Below are 26,868 nucleotides of genomic sequence, written 5' to 3' on the forward strand. Positions count from 1 at the left end.
GCGACAAGGGAATGACTGATGCAGCACACTTGAAAGAAAAACATTAGCATTCTATAACAACATATTTAGAGGAAGAAAGCGATATTTCTGACGGGAGTATACAACGACGAGACTTAAGTTCTTGCTGTAGTGAAGGTGCATTCACACGATACTCTTCTTGGCAGGAATGAATCAAGTGAAATGTGAAGCTAACGCCACACTAACTCGTATTTATAAGTTTCCTGCGCGTGTGATTTATGCACTAATGTTGTGGCTCAGACGACGTGTCTCCACATCGTTACTGTTGACTTTTCTGAGCGTCTTCTTTGCAGCTCACATTTGGGATAATCCAGTAAATCGTGAGATTTGAAAGTGTTGACATTGAGAGCTTAACTCAATTAAAATTTTGGTTTCCGTTTTGCGCATGTTATGTCCAAAAGTGTCGACCAGTTGTCTATTGGCATTGATTGCTTTCTTGTTTGCACGCATTTCTTCCGGCAGTAACCACAAAACGTTGTCTAATCATTTGGTTTATTTATATCCTGTATACTCTACATCAAAAAACCTAAAATGTCCGCGAATCTCCCTCTCCCCCCGCCCCCCCAACTCCGTGGTGATTTGCCATCCCCAATGGGCTACTCTTCAGCGTGCTTTCAGGAGAGTCTTGTCTATTATGTTTGTGCATATCTGACGCGGTGTTTGATCAAACGAAGCATATGGCCCTCTTCGCAAGGTGATTGCTAATCTATAGGGTTTCAGAGAGAGAGGGGAACAGATCTGCTCATCAGCAACTCGCTCGAAAAAAACGTTTCAAAACCCCCAGGGAAACCGGGACAAAGTGCACCCCAGCAACAGCGGTTTGACACATACAGCACGCACACAAATTCATCTCGTCCATCCCTTTTTGCCACGTACCGCACACAATCTGGGGTCACAAAAGGATAAGAATTATCTCCCCATACTTCAAACGTAACCAGTTTAAGATAGCGAGAGCATAGGCTGAGTGTCGTGGTCATTATTTTTCTCCAATAGTGTATCCCCTCAAAAGTAAATTCTGGCAATACCCTCCCTAGAGCCCCGTTTTAATTATGCTCCTGTAAATCCAATTTAAGAAACAAACTAAGTCATTTCGTGGAACATTCCGAATGGGAGTTCTCTGAGACCTAGAATTGTCACTATAACGAGATGAGATATAACAAGGTGTGTTTCCCACCAACTCAGCTTAAAATCGTACACGGACCTGCGCTACAAACCCCCCTCTCCACCTAGCCCTCCTCCTGCCGCCCCGCTTTCCAACTGATATTTAAAAGCTCGCTGCCACTGTTATTAATAGTGCCTATAACGCCAATAATCCATCAGCATGTTGTGCATACATAATCCAAAATCCGATCAATAATTCCGGATGAGGTTGTTTCCTTGTGTTGTCTCAAGGTAAATCGTTTATATTTGAATGGATCTGTAAGCATGAATTCGTATTTAAGCCCGAGTGAACCCGCCTCTTGAAATGGTCAAAGTGCCAAGAACCGCGAGAGTTTTGCAACTGAAACTCTGGTTGCCAGCCTGATAAAGTGCCAGCCATTCTGAAAAGCGGTGGCGCGGGCTGTCATCATGTTCGATTATCCCCTTTTAATGCATCGTCGCACCTTTGTGCAACGGGCGCGTCAGGTATTAGAGAAACGGCAGAAGATGAACAATTTCCTTCCGACTCGCTGAAGAAGACGAGTAACCAAAGAGAGAGACTCTGGGACAGTTGTCTCCAGTGCCAATATTAGGCCGCTGTGGTTGGTTTGCTTTCTCGATCCCCTACGCACCTCGGATACAGTTTCATTCTGAAGGCTGCTGTTAAAACTCGTGCTCAGAGAACATTGCTTTCACTAGGAGAGAGAAGGAATGTGTTTCAAATCCACATCTTTTGCATGCACCATTTTAAAACACTTGCAACTATTTTCTGCACAAATTCGCTTCTAAATTGTGACCAGTGAAGTGCAGTGTTGAGAAATTAGTTGTTAGAAATCAAGTGTAATGACTTAAGCCAAGGTAAATCCTTGACAACCGCGGATAAGAGCATGTTTGTATGAAATATTTAAAGAAATTGGTGGTTTTGTTGCTTCGCATAAAGCTATGTCCACGTCGATTAAAGTGACGGGAGCGTTCTCTCTGCTCAATGTTTACTGTCACCGGCGCTTTGAATTAATACCTCTTTGAGTCCGGCAGTCAGGCCGTTTGTGCTGAAGCTGGGAATCCCAAGGGAGCAGGAGATTATGCTTAAGACCAATTTTCGATTTGCATCAAATTTACTCAGCGTTAAAGGGAATGTTGCCTGTGAAGAATGACGGTCTATACACCAAAATGGCTGTAACATTGTAGCTTAATATGTCAATTTGATCCCGACAGCGCTGGAAATCACTGATCTCGCGCACAAAACAAACAGACAATAAACCCGGAGCAATCCCGCTTCATAACAGGCTGTCAGTGGTTTTTGAAAGACGAAGAACGCTCTAAAATAACGCTGCCATTTTCTCTTCGTCTCGCCATGGCCTGCAAGTTTTTACGTGTGGATCTTAGACCAACACTTGTAGCTCTGCAGAGCATTTCTCACTTTAGCAGCCGAACGACTCAGTCACAGCCTCTGTGACAGCGACGCTCCCTCGTTCGCAGCCATTTAAAATTCGAAAAATGCAAAATATTTTCGTGTTTTCCAATTACTAAGGGGGAATGACAAGCTGTACGCCAACTGAAAATCAGGGAAACATTAGATTTGCAAATGTGTGTGTATGTGTATTGGGAGGAAGAGGGGGTCACGGACCTTGCTGGGAGACCGATCTCCAAACGCCCCCCTCCGGACCCCCACCACTTCACGAAGTCAAGTGTTACCCTATTAGTTGTAGTTAATGAGAAACCCCGCAACCTCTCACCTCAGACAGTACCCTGTTTTAGATTTTAATCCTTCGCTTTTGCCGACCCCCGTAGGGTCACTGATCGCTTTGAGATTTCGCAGAGCTCGGACGTGTATCAGTCCCCAAGCTAATTGCTGACAGTAGGTCCCACAGCTATGGTCACCTCTGAGCTAGGAACACAGTGAGGCCACTGGGCTGAACTCGCCGTGCCACCTTTCCTTGAGGGTTTAGAGTGGAACATAATCCGAGGCTGAGGCTGTTTTGATTTTCTGGGGATAGGTGTCAATTTTTTTTGTTTTGCAAAGCGACCGGTTATTACAACCTGCGTTACAACGGACCTCCATTTGGCAAAATTGTACACGACAATTTCGGAGAAATACGCCACGTAAATTCTTAGCGACTTTAAAAACAATAAACACTGTGCCAAACTTCCTGGCGTTTGTTAATGCCTCAAATGAGGAAGCCAGCTGTAAACATCGCCTTGGCGATTGCTGGATAGAACCTAGATCCGGGAATAACCAGAGTCTGCCGAATCCATTGAGAATAGCTCTTCAGAAAGTAGGAGTTTCGGCTTTTTTTTAAAGGGAGAAAAAGAAACGTGAAGAGTGAGGGTGAGAGGGAGCAGGTTCTCTCCCCAGGATTCCCCCCCCCCCCCCTCATTGCTGTATACATATCAGATTCCATTGCAAATCTCAAACCTTCCCGAAGCCTCTGGCAGCTGGGCCGAGAAGCTCAGAATCCATGAGCCTTGGGCCTCACTCGGTCAAAGACTGGACACTTCGGCTTCAGATGCCATCACACACTGGCTCGCACACACCGATAAGTCCCACAGACGCACACACAGGTAGAACAAACTCAGGACAAGCTGGTGCAAATACACAAATCCATTAGCCGGGTTCGTGATTTACATCCATCAGGACAAACGCGCTTCATAAATACAGTTAGAACAATTCGGCCCGAGAATCCCTGCTCCCTACATGGGCCCAGACACACAGATTGTATAAAAACGGTAGCCTCAGCTGAGATATCGCATTCCCAAAGCTCAAATTATGCCGCATCCGATTCTATGCACATTTACAAAATACAATTTTTCGTTCTTTATTTTTAAAAGAAAATTGCAAAGAGCGGTTTTATTTTTCTTGTCGGTAACTGTTACGTTCTTAACCTGTGACAGTTGATGTAATTGAATTATGTGTGTCTGGAGGAAGGAGCGGAGTGCTACATATTGGTGTGCATCTCAGTATATGTAGTTTTAAGTAGAAGTTTTATTGCCCGGTCCGTGAACTGCCTCCCGTTCTTCATGGCCCTTGCGGGCGGATGTTTGTGTGCAAGTTAATGTCGGACTTGCCCGCATTGAGGGTTGAGGTGTGTCGCAAGGATCCATCGAGCGGGCGGGCTGATAAGCTTGGCCCACCTGCGCCAGGTTTACCCTGTTGGAATGTCGCTGTGCTCCTGCAGCCTGACAACCAGTGGCAAACTGGCTGCTATCAGAAAGAAGAACAACGACAAGCGGGGGACCGAAGTCTTCCGTGAGCTGGTGTAGCCAAGTCCTAAATACAGCTTCTCCGCGGAAGAAATCTACGACGTTGAAGCATTCTCTTGTATTGTTCACAAGAGCTATGCAAATTTAATTTGTTACAATTATTTGCCCTGATTCCAGGTATAGGCCGAGGGAGTGTATTTGATACCTGCTAATCTCTTTTTAATTACCTGGTTTTTCTCCAATAAAGGTGGAGGAACTAACTGTAATCCAAAACACTCAATTCTTATACAAGATAATACTTCGAATTACCCTGACAAGAGAGCAGCATGCGGGGATATCCATCTCGGAAGATTATAGAATGAGGGCGATCCAGAGGCAAAATGATGTTGAGTTAACGGCGTAGTCAGGATCAGTCGTCACAATCGCGTTAAATCATGTTAGATCTTTAACGGCTTTCATGCGCAGTGTGCATCGCGACACGGTTAAAAGTAACGATGGTGAATTTTATTTTATTGCCAAGCAATCCAACGACGGGGACTTTGTATAAGGAGCAAGGAGAAAATGAAATTACTTTAGGAACTGTGGTGTTAACAGGTCTCCTAGGTCCAATATTAATCTCCCCCACGTTCACTGGAAACAAAGTACAATATAGGAGACACTTTAACAAATACTCAATTACCACACAATTATTTAAGGTTATTACTTGTCCCGTCCAAATTCTGAAAATCAACTTCTTAAAATGTCACCGAATAGATTCCTGTTCCTTTAATAAGCCCGAATAATGTATATTATTACTTAGGGGTCTGTAGATGCTAAATTCTTTTTAACTCCCGCTTCAAATAAGATTTGCAAAGCCATAGATGTGGAATTAGAGATTCAGCCTGGAAAACTTGGATCGGTTGCTCTACTTTTTTAGTTTGATAGCGGAAAGCTCAGCTGGAGAGTGAAACGAGCTGCAGGCTGATTAGAAACCATTGTGTGACGCGCCAAGAACTTCCTTAAATGGCACCCCTGGGATTCGCTCCATTTTACTGGATCAACTTCGCTTCATTTGGTTACTAATTGGTTTCTTGTTTTATGAATCGAAATCTCATTTTCAGGAAATTACCAAACACAAGCGTCCAGTCCATTGTGATAATCCAGGTCAGGGTGCATTTCAATGGAAGTAGTCCTCTCATATTGCTTCGGTGCCGCCGTCGAGGTGTTTCTCAGAAACTTTTCTCTCAATCCCCTCCACCACCTCCCATAACCGAGACCCTTCCCCCGGGTCTGTGTGTCCGCTTTGAGGTTTCACTTGACCTCAGAGTCATGTTAGCCACCAGCTCCCTGCAGCTTAATGTCACCTTTACCTATACAATAACTTTGCAACGTTCTTTTTTCTTTATTAAATCAAGTCTTTTAGCGCGGAAAGGCTAATTTGGAGGAGGTCGAGGAATTATATAAGGAGCTTATCCATCTTTGCATGCCTGATAGCCTCTTGGAGCTGGGAAAATCCTTCGCCTCCCAAAAGCTGCAGCTATATGTACTAAAGCACAAAAGCACCTTGTTTCATTTCAGGCCTCTTAAATTCGCAAGACTTGCGTCCATCACCCTCTCCCCCCCCCCCACCTCAAGTCCTGATTCCATTCTAACGCTAGAAAATAAAGCTCTCTCTCTCTCTGTGTCTCTGTCTCTCGATGCTAATGGACGTGCCGCTTCTCGGCGGTAGGTCAAGTGCAAAAATCACATCTTTTTTAGTCTCTAGACTAACTCCTCACTAGAGGTTCGCTGGACGTCCATCTGTTTAGGGAATGATTTACATTGGATTATTTGTCCCGAACAATTCCTAGGCGCCGTCGTCTCAGTGTTCTGGGACACTGGAACTTACTGGGCGGTTGTCAAGAAGAAAAGTAGTCAGAGTCTACAAACGACAAGCGACCTCCCACTGTCATCGAAAAGCCAGCCACACTCTTTAAAGTTGATCTCTAAACGAGATCTCAGGTTGACTCGCCTTACTCCAAATAAAGGGGTGGGACGGGTTGAATAACACTCCCTTTTCACTCATGCTTTGTAATGAAGCACATTTAAGAGCGGCGCTTTAAAAATATAGCGTTCAAATTGATGTTTGAATCGAAACCTTTAAACATTTCGCATTCGTAACAGTCTATTTTACTCTGCAAAATAACTTCTGCGCGCTTGGATCACGTTGTGAGAGTGCCCAACCATAGCAAAATGATAAAACGCCCCCGCCATTTACCTAAGTAGCGCACCGTTTGTAAAACATATACTTTCGTAGACTCTGGGCAGGAGGGGGGTGGCGGTGGTGTAGGATGGTGTCGAAGTCTTGACTTTCTCGACACATTGGGCGTTGATTTAAAATATTTCAGTGTTTCCAGGGACGCACATGTCCCTAAATGTAGTTGTTTACGACTGTTGCTCACTGACCTATCTCGGACACAGGGCACGGAGGGATTCAGACACAAGAAGAGAACGACCCCGTCTTGGATTTCTCACATTTTCGTGCAAGTTGTTTGCTGAGCCGCCCCTGTAAACTGTCCCAACTCATCACGCTCTAAACCGAAACCCAGCCAGGATCAACGTTGTGTAACTCTCTAGGCAGAGTGATGCACCAGGAACGGGTACCGTGTGGTCCCTCAGGAGTGGGTGTTATCGGTGTGCTTTCGTAGACAGAAGTCTGCAATGCAGGCTCTGTGCGGGGCTAGCAACAATAAAAGTATTTACTGGAATCTCCTGTTCAATTTGCACTGCACCAGGCTGGGCGGAGAAAGGTAGAATCCTGTCTTGCGACCGCCGAATATAACTTGGAGAGTTGTATTTCGTTTGTTCACGATGTGCGTTCACACCGCGTCGCTTCGCAAGATTTCCCCACCAAAACTATGACCCTGCCGAAGATCCCGAAAGATGGGGACTCATGGGGGCAGTGCCAGCCGTTTCCGAGGCGGGATTGGGGACTGAACCCCTTCGATGCTTTATTTTCACCTGAAAGGCCAACACATTCGGAAGGGAAATTGTATTTACAACGGCAGGCGAAACAAACACACCGAGTGCCCCCACCTCCTTCCCGCCTGGTTTTAGTTGACGACAAAGCGCTGAGGGTTGTCGGTCGGTGGGGAGTGGGTGCATGGGGAGAGGGTAAGCGGAGTCGCCTTGTGAACAAAGCAATGTGGTCGGGGGACAGGGTTACCGAGGGAATGGCCCCAAATCTGCAGAACTTCGCGTCTTCAGCAAAGAGAACGGGGTTCGGGATTTGGCGTGGCGGGGGGAGGAGGAGGTCTGGTGATGCTGATGCAGGAGTTTGGTTTTTTTCATGAAAATGATTAAATAATCCCTGGCGAATACTGTGTGCGCACACCTAACCTTCGCGTGTGAGGATTAATCCCACAGAACGAGGTTTCGGATCACCAAATGAATTGAATGAACAGAATAAATGAAACCATAATGCGCACAGAATGAGGAACTAAACGGCGCATTCTTTAATTCCGAGTTCAGATGGACATTTCAAAACCGCTTTCGATTGCTGCCTGCTTACGGTCTATCAGTTTGAATTTTATCGACCGATTGAATTCTGACTAAAATGTATGCAAGGCGGTTAAAAAATAGCTCCACTTTGTTCATACACTTGTACCGTAGCGTGTTTACAAAAAAAACAGGGACGAGCTTTTTTTAAAAAATAGGACGTTAATATCGATTCATTTCCCCGTTCTTCACAGGTTAACTCGATGGAGGAGACGCCCTGGTATTGTCCCCGCTCAATATTTTAGTTCAGGTTAAAGAATCTCGACGATTTCTCTCTCCTTCTGCTCTGTTGTAATACAGAAACCCAGCATCCAGAAATCCCGAGCAGGGCTGTTTTGAGGGCAAACGACACCTGTTCTGACACTGGACACTTTCTGTCTGCAATTGCTCGCACCATCTATTGCTGTGTGGAGCTAATTCAATAGGCGCTGTAGCACCGTCCAATTTAATGTGGGTGTCTGGTAAAGATATGAGTCTGTAATAGGCAAGCCCCCTCCCAATCCATCAGGGACCTCCCCCCCCCATCCAACCTCTGCTCCCCAGTGGTTAGTTCTGCCGCAATGTGTGGCCGACTGTTTGTCACAGTAAAACGCCAGAGATCAGTGAGAGAAAAAAAAGGCGCGCCAGTTAAGAAATGCCGAGCTCTGTTTGAATGTTTTCCTTCGATAAATGAGAGTAATGTATTTGTGAGTCCTGATTCTGATGGTGAATGAAGATTCACGCACTGCTTTCCCGTGTGTCGCAGCGAGTGGGGGCTTCTTTACATTCGACCTCGATAACCCTCGTCAAACACGAATGAAATATAATAAAAGGGATCGCTGTCAATATAAAAACAGCAAATATTTATTCAAATATCACTGAGCTCTAGACATGCACTTAGGATGTCCACTAATCCCAATTTTATACAGTTACGTTAAATATTAAACACAATTACGGCTTGCCAATTATTATTTGGAAAACTGACGCCACATTACGCTGAGCCCATGCACATGGTTACACTGGTTTTGCCGTATCTTTGTTTAAGCATCTAATCATTTCCCCACATTCGTGTAATCCCAACGAACTGATTATTCGGAAATGTACAATAAAACATTACAGCTCAGAGACTCTGCCTCAGGCTCCTCCCCGCCACCTCACACCCCAACAACAACACAAAAAAGTGTTTTCCCAACGACCCTGAAATAAAGCGGCAAAAATTATTCAGAGACAAATCTCGCCCGTGATCCGCTCCGGCGTATTTCAATGTGCAACTGCTAGGAGCTGCCGGCCTTGTCAACTTTAAGCCGTGCGTGGTGCAGTTTCTTACTGTTCTCCGTTTCCCCCTGCAGGTCTGGGAGAAGCCTGGGGCCAGACCAGTCGCACTGGCCACTTGGATAACGTCAGCCGAGAATTGGGGTCCCACCTGTTGCAGGTAAACGAAAACATTGTCCCTTGCAGAAAGCGTCATGTGTATGACAGGCAGTATTTGTATGAGTGTGTGTGTGTCATCTATTTCCAGGACTGCAAACGTCTGTGGCACCCAGATGGGGACTCTACTAAATAAGTTAACTTTAACACCGAGCAGTCAGATATCAGTGTAGGCCAAGGCCGCACGTTAGCGCCACGTCCCAGACCCCTGCTCTCGGATGATGATCAATTTTGAATTGTCAATTCCATGTTAGAAGGCGATCCACGCCAACGCCACCCCCCACCCCACCCCCAAAGTTTCCGAGCGGCCCAGGTTCCAGCCAGCGCCCAGAAAGAAAGTCCTTTCTGCCTCTTTAACATTAAAAAAGCAAATCTCAACGGGAGAAGGAACTACCGCCATCGTAATTTGTTGCTACTGGAATATGTTTAGTGCAAATTTGGCTTTAAACGAATATTTTTGATGCAAGTTAGGGGTTTGATTCGCTGTGACCCGCTAATGTGCAGAATATTGAACAGTGCATTCAAAAGCTACTGTCAAACGACCACCAGTTTCCACTTAATAATTGTAGTAAATAACTTAATTTTTAAAAAAAATACGAACAATAACTTGTTAATGCTTTTTTCCCATAAGGTAAATGACAATGATCTTTTCCCTAAGGTGGGGGAATTCAAAACTCAGGGGCATATTTTTAAGGTGAAAGGAGAAACATTTAAAAAAGGACCAGGGGCAACTTTTTTTACACAGAGAGTGGTTCGTGTGTGGAATGAACTGCCAGAGGAAGTGGTGGATCGCAGGTACAGTTACAATGTTTAAAAGACATTTGGACAAGTACATGAATAAGAAAGGTTTGGAAGGATATGGGCCAACCGCAGGCAGGTGGGACCAGTTCAGTTTGGGAACGTAGTCGGCATGGACTGGTTGGACCGAAGGGTCTGTTTCCATGCTGTGTGACTGACTCCAAGGAAGTGCAAACACAGTTACACACACAGGCGAAAGTTGCTGTGGTCTTACCAGATCAAAGGGCGGCTCTTTCATTAGAGAGACGGAGAGAAAAGAAGACTGGTGGTGAATTTAACCCGAGGGTCACCACACATTAGACGACGGGAAAGGTGGAGAATGTTAACCTCAGCTGGGAATTGATCCCACGCTGTTGCGATGCCTGTGATATCGCAAGGATGGCTGTGGCCCTTTCCAATTCGGAGCCGGAAAAGCCAATGATTTGCAGAATAAAACAGTTGTCTCCGTTACTTGTATCCGAATAACGCGTGGAGTTTTAAAGAGATACACACAACATTCAGTTATAGTGAAAAGAAACAAAGCCGGATGCACGTATAAGCTGCCACCACATGCATTCGATTCATAGTGTAAAATATACAACATTTCTGACGTGGATGAGAAATATTTGACATACAGTGTGAACAAGAGAAAACCAAACGCTCTGTTAGAAGACAAGTGCTGTATATTTTATAACTGGATTGTTCCCCCGCGTTCTGTTTTGAGGTTAAATATCTGGCTAAAGTTCAAGCAATCTTTCTGAACGTTTCACCAACAAGCCAGAGTGCGTTCAGTTTCGCGGTTCGGTAAATCACTTCTTTCATGTGCCCCGTAACTAATTACAAGATGGGGGCGCGGCGCGTTGCCACCGCAAAGTACCGATTGCCGCTGTCTCGGGAATCCACAGGCAAAGAAAGGGCAGAATATGTCTCGCGGAAATCAAACTGAACGGAATATTGTTTAGAATGGAGCCAACACGCTCAGCCAGTGATGCATTTGTGTGGTTGTTTCTGGACCTGCAGACCCTGGACGGCTTTATTTTCGTGTTGGCCCCGGATGGGAAAATTATGTACATCTCGGAGACGGCGTCAGTTCATTTGGGACTGTCACAGGTAGGTCAGGACATCTCTCCCTCCATTTCTCTTCGATGGCTTGAATATGTACGTGCAAATGTGAAGCCACCTGGCTTCACCTAATAATATCGACAAACTCGCTCACATTAAGCAGCTTTTTTTTTCCAGAAAAGATTCGTTTAGATATTTAACATATGTGGCGGAAGATCTCTATTTAAATTCAATCGCCGGCCCCTATTTACACCGGAATCATGATGAATTTCTCAGATGATCACTTCTGCTGTGAACTCACATCATTCAGAATCATTCGTAGAGATTGTTGGTTTTCAATTGATGCAGCGAGGACTGACCCACATCGATGTCAGGCCCTGCTGGCGCAATATCCAATCTCGCTGCTTCTTTGCTTTCGTTCAACATCAGATTCATTTGAAAAAATACAATGGCAGACAAGACTAACAAAGCTCACAAAAATATGCTCAGGATAAAGCAAACTGTGAAACAAACATATTCCACTGTAACATTTTGGTTGCCTTTCTCGTTGCCTTCATTAAAGCTGAGCAAATCAAATGTAAGATTGCCACATCAGATTTTGTGTGAGGTAGTGTGCGTTAATAAAACCAGAAGACCATAAGGCCATAATCTGTAGGATTATCGACAGGATCCACTGTTTAGTAGTTCTGTGTTTGAATTGTGTTCTAAATTTGTTATATATTTAAAATCCAATACAAAAATGCAAAAAATGCTCAGTTCTACATATTCATTCTTAAAAAAAATTACAGTCATGTGTTCCCAAGTAATACATCTACAGTATGTTACATCAAGACAATTATATGCCTATCCGTTATCTAAAATATAAATTCCAATTCAAGCCTTTTCAGATCCAGTGCTATTTTGTAATTGCAAAACAATGCATTAATTGCAAAACAGATGAAACTTTGACCAGGATAGAATACACAGAGGCTAACAAAATATTTGCAGATCATAAATGAATGGTCAGTCATTTAACACTTCAGGATTCACTTACTGCACTAATGACATTGGTGTAGTAACAAAATAACAGTTTTTTAGATTTCGTGAAGCTTAAATGAGTAACCAACATCAAACCAATTCTTCTAACTGTATAATTGGACAAATAAGTATCTTGTTTTGCTGAACAATTACAATTCTTATTTACAACTAGAGTCATTTTTGAAAACAGACTGACATGACATTTAGAAGACTGAAGCTGTGGCCTCATCAATTGTGCCCACCGCATTGTTTCCATAATGTTGCTGACAATCATTAATAAGATGACAATGTTATAATAATGTGGCAAATGAGTAGTAAATTGTTTGTGAATACTCAGGGCTAATATCATAGAGTTCAGCAATGGGGATGCCCATAAGCCTGGAAGGATCAATATCAATATGTATGGAAAACACTTTTAACATGTTGATTTGAAAAAAAACTTTCTTGGAATGTGGGCATCACTGCCCATTATTTATTGCCCATTGCCAGTCACCCCTGAGAAAGTTGTAAGATCCACTTTCTTGTATCTTGATTACAAATCATGGACTTTAAAATCACTAGCAGTTTTTGTCTGCAATATTTGAAATATGTAAATTTATGTGAGATCTGAGGAGAATGTACAAATGCACAATCAGACCTAGCTTTTCCGATGTTTTTGTTTTGATTTAAATTTTTGAAGTTTCCCTACTTCCTCTTTTGGCTGTTACAAAAACTTGGCAAAAAATATCAAGGCATAAAGAATCTGTAAAAGGCCATAGCTAATTAATATTCATGGATGCAAACAAGCTTAAAAAGAGTGCAAAATAAGTACATTTGAAGTGATTTCTTTAGATTGCTTAAATTTATTGGATGCAGTATAGAAGTGTATGATTTCCATTTGGAAATGTACAATTGAATACACGTATGATACATCTATTTTATTACGAAACCATTTTCAAGGACTGTTTAAAAGTGTTCATAATGTTAACAGGTGGAGCTGACTGGAAACAGTATTTATGAGTACATCCACCCTGCTGATCATGATGAAATGACTGCAGTTCTAACAGCTCACCAGCCCTACCACTCTCATTTTGTTCAAGGTACACTGAATCTATTCTCATACATTCATACTTGTGCTCATGTTTTTCATTTCTGGAGGCTTATCCCCCTATAACCCCTCAACTCTTCTCCATGCAATTCCCACCAGTCTGCTACCACAATACTATTGTAAACTCTTATGGTGTATTTTAACAGAATATGAAATTGAACGGTCCTTCTTTGTGAGGATGAAATGTGTCTTGGCAAAGAGGAATGCTGGTTTAACCTGTGGTGGTTACAAGGTGAGTTCTGCTCATTTCATATGTGGTCACATTAGAACTGTGTTTCTTTTCTTTTACTTGTTTTATTTACTTGTAAGCAATTAAAAAGAAGACATATTCAACATTACATTTGAGAATAATGTTTTATTTTGTGCCCAATATCATAATGGTGACACATATGTAGAGAAATGTTTATAGTATTTGTTTGTTTGAAACCAAAGGGCTAACAAAATAGAAAACTATATTCACATATTTGGGAAGTAGACCGTAGAAAAATAATTGTAGCGATGTGGTCTCATTTTATTTGGGGAAATTTGTTCTTAATTGTGTGTAGGATATGGGTGATGCTAGAAGCCACTTTTACCACCCATTACAACTTGCCCCAGGGCAATGTAGTGTAGGGCTCAAGCAATATGCAGGCCAGACCAAGTATGGTTGGCAGGTTCCTTTCCTTGATAGATACAAATTAACTAACTGGGATTTCAATGACAATGCAACAGTTTTCAAGGTAATGTTTTTCAGTGCATTTATTGAAGAAGTTATCATGGTGGGATTTGTATTCACAATTTCCACAAATTCATATCAGCAAACCCCATGCATTCAGTAATTTCAGGATGCATATTGAAGGATTTCACATGCATTGTTATTTTCTACTGTCAAATCTTTAAAAAAAATGCTTTGTTCCTTCCTAAGAAAATAGAGCTCCATTGCAATTGAGTCCAGCACTCTCATCCACTATGCAATATTTCTGGTGGTTTTTCCAGATAGTAGTTAAGTTGACAGATATTGGTGTTACATTGGGAACAAAAATGACTCAACTTGTGTTTTCTTAATGGAAGCATATCTCATTGCCGCTCAGAGCTGCATTAACTTGGAGCTCATGGGGAACCTTAAAGAGTATCTGCCCTGGTTGGAAATAAATGATGGCATACATTAACTGGGTGTGAAAGAATTGGAAGAGGATTAATGAAGGGAGCAAAAATATACCACAAAATTCTTTCTGCTGTACTTTTTGAGGATGTTAGCATCCATGAAAATTGAAAGACAGTCAACTATCGAAGCAGCTGCTTTGTCTCACGTAGTATTAATCGGCCATCATGAAATACTTGCAACCAAAAAAGCAGAGATGAGACTTAACATTCCCCACACTGCACCTCATAAACTGCAGTCATTCGTTTACCAAACAATCAACAAAGAACTCAAGTTTGGGATGATATGACTTTTATGATTTTGTCAATGAATCACACTAGAAAAGTCCATTGCATGTGTCTCTTGCAGGTCATCCACTGCAGTGGCTATCTAAAGATTCGTCAGTACAGCCTAGACATGTCTCCTTTTGATGGTTGTTACCAGAATGTTGGATTGGTGGCAGTTGGCCATTCATTGCCCCCAAGTGCTGTGACAGAAATCAAACTGCACAGCAATATGTTCATGTTTCGAGCTAGTCTTGACATGAAACTGATATTTCTTGACTCCAGGTAAGAGCATGATATTACCAAGCAATCTTTTCATTTCAATGAAGGTAAACAATTAATTTTCATGCAGATTTATATGTTGCAAGATCAAATTTGTTTGTTTTACTTCAGTGATTGGGTGATACAGTGTATAGCTCTCTATTAGTTAAGTAAAATCGTCTACAGTGAAGTAGGTGCATAACAATTTGAAAATTAGCCTTTGATCTGAATGCTTGTGAATTGCAAGGTATACACGTCTGACAATAGCTGGCATTAGTGCAGATCACCAAAGAATCTTAGCAGCCTCAAACTCCATTCAGAAGAAAATATGCTGCTTGGCATCAGCTGATATTTATATTGGGTAGATTGATTAGTTAGGTCTCTCAGTAGTTTGAATTAGAAATGACTTTGTGTGGTATATCAATATCTGTTGCTGAGTAGATCGACAGTGCATCCAATCATTAAAAGTTAAATTGCAAAGGTTAATGCTCAAACTGAGGCATTCAAAGTGGAAGACACTTTATCTTCATTACTCTACTTTCCTTTACAGTTTACCTTTCATCATTGTTGGAATTAATTTTGTCAAGTAGCATGATAAAGTATACAAAGTGATAGCATTTAGCATTAGTTTTATAGTTTCATGGGATGTGAGCATCACTGCAAGTGGCATTTGTTGCCCATCCTTAATTACGCTTGAGAATATGATGGTGAGGTGCCTTCCTAAATTACTGCAGTGCATCTTGATTTAGCTTGTGGAACTATGTCTACTTATACATGACTTCTGTTTACCTCATACAGGGTAGCTGAACTGACAGGCTATGAACCTCAGGATTTAATAGAAAAAACTCTTTATCATCATGTCCATGGATGTGATACATTTCACTTGCGCTGTGCTCATCACTTGTGTAAGTATTTTTGCATGTATGAAAAGATTAATTCATTACTGATTTATAGGTGAACAATACAAGGATTGCCTTGTTTCCTCATAGCTGTGACACTTCAATCCACTTCTCTTTCTTTTAAAAAGCAATTGGATATCTACAGTTGGAGTAATTTTGCATATTACAAAGGCAAAATTATGTTCTGTTAATGTGCTGACAATGTTGACTGCCAAAATTGGTTAGTCCTTCGGGAAGCAAAAAGCAAATCCACCTCAGGGCAGAATAAACACATTGGGCCTGAGTTGTCTGGCCAAAATGCCAAAGTACTTTGCTTCATTAATAAAAATATGATCTTGATTGTTCAAAAGCATAACTTGGAAGAGTTATAAATCTGTTACAGGCCATGCTTTCAATCTACAGAGCAAAGTTTTAGCGCCAGAACAGGAGGTGCATTGTGTTCTGGCATTGCAAGCTTCTTATTTTTATAAAGAGTGAATAAGGAGTAATTATCAGGGTAAAATAGTGATTATTTTTCTTTTTTGTACACAGTGCTTGTCAAAGGACAGGTAACAACAAAATATTACCGCTTCCTTGCAAAGCACGGAGGTTGGGTGTGGGTTCAGAGCTATGCAACAATAGTCCACAATAGCAGGTCATCTAGGCCCCACTGCATCGTTAGTGTCAACTACGTTCTCACGTAAGTAACCATTTACCTCCTCGTTATTTACTTAAACACAGGTGCCCTGGCAATGACGCAAACACAGTGTCACCAGAAGAAAATGTACTTTAAAAAGGACTTTAGTGGAATGATCATATTTACATCATATGCAGTGTTAAATTCATTGCCCAGGCAAATAAAAAATGGTACAATATATATTGGGCCAGCTGGGGTTATAAATGACCTTATGGGTAGGAAAAAATTAAGCATATTTATTACTTATTGTATTGCTTTTCACCATTATGTAGACATTTGGAGACACATTGAAATTATTGCAGTTTAGCCTATTATTTTGAAACAATTCTCAGACAACCAAGGTAATACTTTGTTTTATAAAGACAGCCCAAAATATATTCTTCCGCTGATAAAGTGCTCCTAGTATGCGTTGACGTGCTCCTTTAAGGCTATGAAGCCTAAATGCTGTCAATAAGGACAGTGAATTTCAGGCAGGCTTCTTTAACATACATCTGAGGTCAGTTAAATAGTGGCTGTAACCCATGGATGGGCAGTGGAAAAAGATAGCTGGCTTTCCTTTAAATTCTTTTTGTAAAGATTCTTTACTTAAGTATCAAAGTGACATTTTTGAAGTGTGATGAACTCAAACTATGTGGATGACATGCACTGTGAAGTTCGTGAGGAACTGTTTTTGCTGAGTTTTTGTCTCTGCATCATCTGTCATTAGCAGTACTGACAGGGAGTGTGCTCTGTTATTGGTGTGAATTATATTTGTGATGTAATCACTGTAGTTGTGCTGAACAGTATGGGAAATCTTCTTCAAGTGTATCACAGTATCTATAATAAAGCCTCACAGCACCAGGGACCCGGGTTCAATTCAAGGCTTGGTGACTTGTGTGGAGTCTGCACGTTCTCCCTGTGTCTGCATGACTTTTCCCAGGTGCACTGATTTCCTCCCATAGTCCAAATGATGTGTGGGTTAGGTGGATTAGCCATACTAAATGTGCAGGGATGTGCAAGTTAGGTGGATGAGCCATGGTAAATGTGGGATTCGAGGGATAGGGTGGAATGCCTTTCGGATGGTCAATGCAGATGTGATGAGCCACCTGGCCTCTATCTGCACTGTAATGATTCTATGGTTGTGTCTGTAACACTAGAAATCTTTAATTATTGATTATTTTGAAAAATGATGTGCTGAAATCATAGTAGCGTGTCACAACAAATGAGTGCAGACAATTGATTATGAGGTCACGTACACTTGCAAAGCCTAACTCAACATTAACTAAGTATCAGTTTTTTTGAAAAAAAAATTAAATCAACATGTTCAGAGAAGTATTATACACCTCCAGAGTAGGTGAGACTTGAACCCAGATTCTCCTGGCCCAGGAGGTAGGGATACAACCACTGTGTCACAAGAGAGGCCTTCAACAGATCCAACTGTCTTATACCTTTCATTGCTAATGGCACTCTATGGTACATGGTCTGGCCTTACAACATAGACCAGAGAGAAAAAGTAACAAACTGAGAACATCAGTATTCTTCAGCCTGACTTATATTGTAAGCGTGCATTCATCCAACAAGCTAGTGCCAAAGTTAAGGATACTTGCATTCCACTTGCAACTTTAATCAGAATTGGACATTTCTGGCATGGTCAGCTCAGTGTAGAATATAACATAATATTTTGGTTACTATAGGGCATACTTGAATACTTTCAACACTCCGTGCAGGAGGGATCACCAACAAAATAGAAATGTGACCCTTTCTTCTAAATTTAATTTACAGAATGAGTTTCTTAGCATTTCTATGAAAAATGTTGGCCTGGGATTTTTACTTGTGCAAGGATGGTTCAGATTCTTCTCTTGTTTCCCTTTTTTGACTCTCATTTGGAGTTCTTAATCTTCACTGCCTACCAAGTACTATGTCAAATTTCTTTCTGACACATCATCACTACTTTTCCTTCAGCATTTGCACTGATTTCAACCTCCATCTTAACCCATTATGCTCTCCTCTCTGTTCACTATCTTCCTATTCTCACTTCTCTTTGCCTCCATATAAACTCCCCAGTCCAGTTTCATGGCTCTCTCTTTACAGTTGCTATCTCAAGTAGCCTCTCTACCCCTGTGGTATAAATTACGGACAAGACCAACTTTGACAATTTCCCCAACCCAACCCAACTTCTTTGTTACCAACTATTGGAGAAAATTGCCCTCAAGTCAGTTCCAACTTCCCAATAGCCTAGTCTTTTGATGTTCAGTCAGCATAGCATTTCTGCTGCTCCGCCACACTGTCCTTGGTGCCCTTCTGTTTAAAACCAATACTGTCCCTCATTTTGGTCATTTCCTCAGGCACAGCCCCAATCAGTACTCCTTAAGGTCCAACAGATGTAGACTTGGTCGTTTATTGTGAACAATTGAGTTAGCTATTCAATATCAGATCTGGCTGGACCATATGCTGGGTCCTACATTACACTTAGAAAATTGTCACTATTCCAAGATCATCTTCTGAAGAAAGGCCACTAGACCTGAAACATTAACTCTAGTTTTCAAACCTTTCTCAACACCTACATAAACTTGCAGTCATCCAAATATCTGCTGTTTTATTCAAACTTGCATCAAATCTGTTCCCCTAGCACCCTCTGTTTACTTAAAATTAGCAATGCTGGACATTTCAAGCCAGAAATACTGGAAAGAGATCTGTATATACATCAATATAAGCATGTAAATTACAACTTATCAATAAAATCAGTGCATCAATATCATTAAGATACTTCTTGAAGTATAATTGTTTACTTACTGTCTGAGATAGTCTGTAATATCTGGATGTAAAAAGCTTCCTTGTTTTCAAGTCTTTCTGTGGATTCTACCTTCTCTTTTGCTGTAACCTCCTTCAGTCGTATATCCCTGCTACATCTCTGTACTCCCCCAGCTCTGGCTTTATGCACATCCCTCATTTTAATCACTTTAACATTGATGTCTGTGCCTTCAGCAGTCTTGGTTGTAAGCTTGAAATCCCTACTTGAACCTTTCTTCTTCCCTATGTCACTTTTCTATTTTGAAATGTTACTTAAATTCTACACCTATTTGATATCTGCCCAAATGTCTCTTATGTCCCAGGTATCAAAAATGTCCTGAATATTCCTGAGAAGTGCCTCAGCACATTCTATACAGTTAAAGATGCAACATCAGTGCAAATTATGATTGTTATTGAAGTGGCTAATTTTAAGATATTTACATGTTTGAAAGTTATTCTCTTTTTGGCCTGTCAGATGCTGGAGTAAAACATATTTTCCAATATTGTTCGTGTAACAATTATTGTACATTTGTAGAGCTTCAGATCAAATGAGAATCCATGTTTTTGGGCTGCTGGTAAGTTTCACATTACTTTAAGATTGCACCAACTTTCTCAAGCTGCAGTTTACTGAGTACTACCTCAGTCAGGCAATGAATACTTACATTTCAAAAGGTGTCTTGATAAAGATGATGCACTGATTTTATTGACAGTCATATTCTACACATTTATGTGCAGATCTCTTTCCTGCATTTCTAGCTTACCTTTGAAAAGAAAGAAAAGTAATCTTGCAATCATACCAAATAGGTCAGCCAAGTCTTTTTCCATTACTGAAGGTTACCACAGTTCCCTACATTAAAGTAGTGACTATACTGTAAAAAAAATTATTGACCATGAAATGTATTAGGATTTGCTGAGTTGTGAAAGGCTCTTTCTTCCCATTCAGTTACTCAAATAAATGCTAATAATTTTTCCAAACACATTTTGACTTTTGCAAACTTAAGTTGGATAGCCATTGATCAGTAAATGCTTTGCTGAACCTTCAGTAAATTGCTTTCACCAATGGATTCTAAGCCTAATGATTTAGAGTTATACCATTTTACCTTTTCTTTCCAACAATTCTCTGGTCTCATTTCATAATTTTCATATCTATGGAGGATTGAAAGATCGTAGCCAAAAATTCTGCCATTTCCTTTTTGACTTCTATCAATAGGACATGGTGCACAATTGGCACACCATCAACTGGCCTGGCTTGCTACAATTATCCTTAGAAATATTGCATATCATTCTCACATCCTCACATCTATCTGCACTCATAAAGAAAAAGAATACATATTAACTCTGCCCTACATCACATTCACCAATTAGGCTGATTCCTTCACTCTTGATTAATTCTAGGTTCTCTTTGATGAATCATTTACCTTTCACACTTATAAATATCATTGTAAATTGTTTTTATTTTATTTGCAAACCATTCTTATACTCCCTCTTATCCCTTTTAATCTTGCTTCTCTCTTTGTCATAACATTTTGTGTTCATCAGTGCTTTCTATGATATCCATAATGATTAATGCTTCTAACTTCCAATCATGTTTTGAATGTTGACTTTTTCCTTTTTGTTGTTTAATTTTCTTACATCCTTCATCCAAGTAGTATTAAAAATCATTTAATCAATTCTCTTTCTTTTAATACTCAAAAAATGTTTTCTCCACCTTTTAATTTCAGTCCACAAATGTTGTGGCAACTTGCTGTTAGTGTGATGCCACTTGTTGCAAGATGAATTTTTTCAATCTGGTTGCTTCATCAAGCATACAACCAGCTTTCAGAGCATTGAACTAAACTCATTCACAGCAGGCCACAAATTAAAGACACAGTAGTAAAGCAACTATAACAATTGCTGACTATTTGCACATTTCCATTAGCAATCCAGACAAATGCCAGTAATAAACAGTGACATAGAGCTAATTTGATATTGTAACTATAGATATTTTGTGGAAAGACTTTCAGTGAATGTTTGTCAGTGCCACTAATTGCATGTTGATATTGTTGTTTTTGATATGTAAATCAGTGTTGCTTTATACATTATTGGGATGTCCAGGCAGGGAGCCTCTGTGTTGCTGTGCATGCAGACTTTAGCAATTTGGAAGAAACAATAACAACTGATAGATGCTATCAAGATGAGAGTTAACATGTCTGTAAAATACTGAAAGGCTGAGATGAGGTGGCTGGAAAGTAAGTAGACTCATGTGGAACCTAAATTCCAGCAAGATGAGTTGAGTTTAACAGTCTGTTCTATTCTACTTTGTGTAATTCTCTGTAATCATAGAGATATCTGGTGGAGAGGAAGATGGGGGAAAAATTCATGAAGAAAATGAAACTAATAGTGGAATCCAACAGCTAAAAAAAGACAAGTAATCACCCCAATATCCTTTTACTGTGCAGCATAGTTAACGCAATATTTCTAGAGAATTATGCATGCTTTGTGAAAGAGCTCCTGGATAAAAAAGTTGAATAGAAAAACACTCACTTGACCACTAACCTATACTGTACACTTAATGAAGACAAATTTAGAAAGGACCAGGTTCCTGGATATGTTCCTGCAATATATACAGAAATAATTGCAGAGAATCTCTACAAGAATTCTGTGTATTAATCGCCATAACTTGGGCACAGAAACCTTGTTAGGTTTGCCAAAGTTATGGCAACTAATGTAGATTTCTATTTACATATTTGACAGACTCTTTGCATAGCAATGATGAAGTTTCAGATTTTACTGTTGTTGATTTTAGCAGGCAAATACATAAAGTGCTTGCAGGATATTACACTGTCAACATTGACACAAGATATGATATAATACAGCAATAATAAAAATGTATAAATCAGGGCCTTTGGGAATAATGTATTATTACGAGTGCAATAAGTCCTCAAAGTTCTGTTTGTGATCCTGAAACACAGGACTTTACATGAATGACTTGAAGTGAAACATTGGATGTTAAAGCTGTTGTTAGGTTTTGTACACTCTTTGTGCGAAAACAGAGTATTGTGTGGAATTTTGTAGGGGGCTGAACAGTGTGAACTGTGGTGAAAACGTGGCAGAATTGCATGAGGAGTCTAGTGAGTCCTATCTCGACATTGGCAGCAACTTAACACATGAATTCTAACTAAGTTGCAGGTATTGAGGCAAGATTGTCGCTAGGAAGCATTGAGTTATGAATTCATGGAAATTATTGCTTGTTGATAAACTTAATAATTGCACAGCTCGCCTTAATAAACTGCAACTTTCTATACTACTACCAGCTGCAAGTAAGAAAGACAGTTGGAAGTCAGAGTGGGTTCTTGGCTTCTGGAGCTTGCCACTAGTACCAACGAACCTTCATGTTGGATACTGGGTACCAACACCTCAGGGAACACAGCTTCGTCACCACCTCATTCCCATGAACATCAGTATCTGACATGTCAACCTGTAAAAACCTTCAGAGCAATCCATTTACTGAATGCTTCTGAACTTCAATGCTGTATCTGAGGCTACAATGGCAACTGTTATGATACAGCTGCATCAAGGACAGTGTACTCTCGGGGCATGTGCCCAGCTGATAGACTGGACAAGGCTGCTTGCTGTCTTAGTGCTTGCTCAATTTGAGTCTACCCGGATAATCACTGCATCCCTGCCTTGCCTGTGTATGCCTTCCCCTACCATCAGAGATACTGGGCTGACTGATGCTGGAAGTCTGAAATAAAAACAGGAAACGCTGGGGAAATTCAGCAGGTTTTGCAGCATCTGTGGAAAGAGAAACAGAGTTAACCTGGTACGCTATTGTGGTTGTCAGCAGACCTTGGCCAAGTCAGAGAGATAGTCTTAGTCTTTGTTCAGCGGATCCAGGCATAGTATGTCAAGGATAGTCTCTGGTACCAGTCCATTGGCTTGGAAACAGCCAGTCAGCCACATGGTGTGGACTGAATCAGGAACATTTCACAAAGGATGAGGAACTGAATGTTGGATAGCATATCACCTATCTTGACTTGTTGGAATTAGAGAGAGGCAAGTACTAAGGGAGATGAAAATAGGTGGCATAGCTGTTCATTTTAGTACAGCAGAAAGGTGTGCTGTCTGAGTGACTAGGTTCAGAGGACATACTATGGTCAGGTTTGGATGTTGGTAACACGGCATGAGGGAAGATCTGATAGGCAATACTGTGAGAGTTGAGGACTGAGAGCATGAGCTTTGATGGGAGGTAAGTGCAGAAGCAGAGATAGAGTGAGTGTGAGGTATCAGAGAGACGTTGGTGGCACTGACCATGGTGATATGGGGAATGTCATTAACTTCCTTCCTGCGTTGCAGTGCATTCTTCAAAACAGCTGAGGCTGTACTGACCCAAGTGGGAACCTGAAACCATAGCATGGTCTGGTGTTGTGGCCTTCTCTCCTGGTCCTGAGGGAAGACAATGTCCTGCTTGTGCGCCACCCCTTCCATCGGGAGGTCTAGGTACCTGCCCACAAAGTGAGGCACTCGTTGTTAGTCATATAATGGGCAAATGTCATGAAATGTGCAGGGCAGCTCTGGATTGAAAGTGCTTGACCAGCAACACAGCAGGCATTCAAAGATTGCACTAGCATTTGTGTTGTCTGTCAATTCTGAGATATCTCATCAGTGGCAAGTTGTTCCAGGAAACGTGTATGGTTGAATAGAGCTAGTGTCAGATGAGAGAGATACCATTGGGGTGTGTAAGGTAGTTAATGAGTTTAGTAAGATCTGTAATGTTGATCCTCCCAGAATCCCAACAAAATTGACATAGTCAAAAAATTGTAAATTTAACCTATTAAAACATCATATCTTCTACAGTCCTATCATATCCAGTCTATAAGACCATAAAATAAAGTAGCAGAATTGAGCCATTAGACCCATCGAGTCTGTTCTGCTGATTGATCATGGCTGATATATTTCTTAAATCCATTCTCCTGCCTTAAGCCCCCGTAGCCCTGACGCCCTAACTAAACAAGAACCAATATATCACTGTCTTAAATACACTCAATAACTTGGCTTCGATAGCCTTCTGTAGCAATGAGTTTCACATGGTAATGTGTTGGAAAAGATCATCAATGGTACTATCAAGCGGCACTCACTTAGCAATAGTGTGTTCACTAATGCTCAGTTTGGGTTGCCCAGGACCACTTGGCCCTTGACCTCAAGGTTGTTTCGTACATGGGCAGAAGGGCTGAATTCCAGAAGTAGGTGAGAGTGACTGCCCTTGGCACCAAGGCCAAATTTAACTGATTGTGGCATCAAAGAGTTTGAGTAGAACTGGAGCAATGGGTATCGGGGGAAAACATTTCCCTGGTTGGAGTCTTCACTGCCACAAAGAAAGATGGTTGTGGCTGTTGGAGCTCAGTCAACTCAGTTCCGGGAGATAATGGGAACTGCAGATGCTGGAGAATCCAAGATGACAAAGTGTGAAGCTGGATGAACACAGCAGGCCAAGCAGCATCTCAGGAGTACAAAAGCTGATGTTTCGGGCCTAGACCCTTCATCCAGCTTCACATTTTGTCATCTCAGTTCCAGGAGATCTCTGCAGGATTTTCTAAGGGTAGTGTCCTAGGCACAACCGTCTTCAGCTGCTTCAGCAATGATTTTCCTTCCATTAAAGGTCAGAAATAGGGATGTACACTGATTATTACACCAATGTTCAGCACCAGTCACAACTCATCAGATACTGAATCAGTCCATGCCCAAATGAAACAATCCTGGACAATATCCAGGATTTGGCCATCAAATGGCAAGCAACATTCATAACACACAAGTGTCAGGCAATTGCTATTTCAATGTATCACATCCTGGAGGTTGCCATTGACTGGAAATGGAACTCGATTCACCATGTAAATATAATGACTGTAGGAGCAGGTCAGGGGCACTTACTTGGATGCATGCAGCTCCAACAACACTTAAGAAGCTTGACACTATCCAGGACGAAGTGGCCTTGCTTGATTAGCTTACCTCCCTCAACAGTCATGGCAGTGTGTACCATCAACAAGATATACAGGAGAAGTTTACAAAGGCTTCTTAGTAAGCACCTTACAAACCTATAACCACTACCTTTTGAAGGACAAAGTAATCCAATCCCTCAAAACTACTCACCATCCCGAATTGGAAATATATCACTGTTCCTTCACTGTTGCTGGATCAAAAACTTGAACTACCCTCCCTAAGGGTATTATAGATCTACCTGCAGTGTATGGACTGCAGCAGCTCAAGAAGGCAGCTGACCACTATCTTTTCAAGGATAATTTGGGATGGATAATAAATATTAACCCAGCCAGAGACACCGTTATCCCATGATTGAAACTAACATTTAAATATTTACACCACAAAATTCCTACAGTGGTAAAAGAGCTATTTTTAAATATAAAATAAGTTTAAAAGTATGACAGAAAAATGTAACTTACTGTTAAAGGTGTCTTGGTCACTGATGTTCCTGCTCCCTGTAAAATCTGCCCTTGATCTTCCTGATCACTTCAAACCCTTACCTTTCCTCCAGCTTTCAATTTGTGGCCTCTTCTCACTCGCCACCTTCTGAACTGCATCCTATCCCTTCCTTCCTAACCACTGAATTTTGTCTTCTCCCTACCGTCTGACCTCCACATTGTGACCTTCCTCCAATTCCAAATCAACCTCCTTCCACTAACATTCCCATTCAAGGTCAAGATCCAGATTCAGATCAAAGTTAGAGCTCCAACTTTGTAGAAATGTGGAACTAGATGGCTCAGAAATGTTGTGGCATTTATAATCCATATTTTTTATAAGTGCTTCCCTCGCCAATTCCCTCACTTGAACTTTTGCTGTGAGTGTGAACTTGGGAGAAGAACATTGAAGCCAGGAGCAAATTTAAAATCACTTAATATAAACCTGGATCATGAAGTTGCCAGAATTGGAAGGTTTGATCCATAGGGAGAGGTTGAATAGGCTGGGGCTTTTTTCCCTGAGCATCAGAAGGTGAGGGGTGACCTTATAGGCCTTTGTAAAATCATGAGGGGCATGGATAGGGTGAGTAATCAAGGTTTTTTCCCCAGGGTAGGAGAGTCCAAAACTAGACGACATAGGATTAAAGTGAGAGGGCAGATTTAAAAAGGACCTGAGGGGCAACTTTTTCACTCAGATGGTGGTGTGTATATGGAACGAGTTGCAAGAGGAAGTGGTCGAGTTGGATACAAGTACAACATTTATAAGGAATCTGAATGGGTACATGAATAGGAAGGTGATATGAGTCAAATGCTGGCAAATGGGGCTAAATCAGTTTAAGATATTCGGTCGGCATGGACAAGTTGGATCGAAGGGTCTTTTTCCATCTTGTATAGCTCTATGACTCTATAAGTCCCCCAGCTCTTCTGAACATTGAGACTTGCACTTCCATGACATTAAGAGCTCTAGCTTTAGATTCAATACAGATCTTGGACAGGAACTGCAGATCAGAAGGAAGTGGCACCTAGATGGGACAGGGAGGGGGAATGTACAGTAAACTTAGGTGGAAGCTTTGGTATAATGGTAATGCCACTACGCTAGCAATACAGCTCCTGTGGCTAATGTTCTGGGTTCAAGAACTGCCATGGCTTATGGTGACATTTGGATTTGATTTCAAATCTTTGAGT

General features: G+C 41.3%; 1 protein-coding gene across 3 annotated transcripts in view; it reads left to right on the plus strand.

Annotated features, from left to right (window-relative positions):
• Window positions 1-26,868, plus strand: part of sim1a (SIM bHLH transcription factor 1a) — a 74,922-nt gene that overhangs the window by 8,047 nt on the left and 40,007 nt on the right. For all 3 annotated transcript variants that reach the window (XM_048531980.2, XM_048531979.2, XM_048531977.2), the window contains exons 3-9: window positions 9,204-9,286; window positions 11,080-11,169; window positions 13,109-13,217; window positions 13,372-13,457; window positions 14,715-14,914; window positions 15,689-15,795; window positions 16,321-16,468. In XM_048531980.2, the coding sequence (XP_048387937.1) occupies window positions 9,204-9,286; window positions 11,080-11,169; window positions 13,109-13,217; window positions 13,372-13,457; window positions 14,715-14,914; window positions 15,689-15,795; window positions 16,321-16,468 (823 nt within the window). The remainder of the gene's footprint in view (window positions 1-9,203; window positions 9,287-11,079; window positions 11,170-13,108; window positions 13,218-13,371; window positions 13,458-14,714; window positions 14,915-15,688; window positions 15,796-16,320; window positions 16,469-26,868) is intronic.

This window comes from Stegostoma tigrinum, chromosome 4 (assembly GCF_030684315.1).
Source record: "Stegostoma tigrinum isolate sSteTig4 chromosome 4, sSteTig4.hap1, whole genome shotgun sequence".
NCBI lineage: Eukaryota > Metazoa > Chordata > Chondrichthyes > Orectolobiformes > Stegostomatidae > Stegostoma > Stegostoma tigrinum.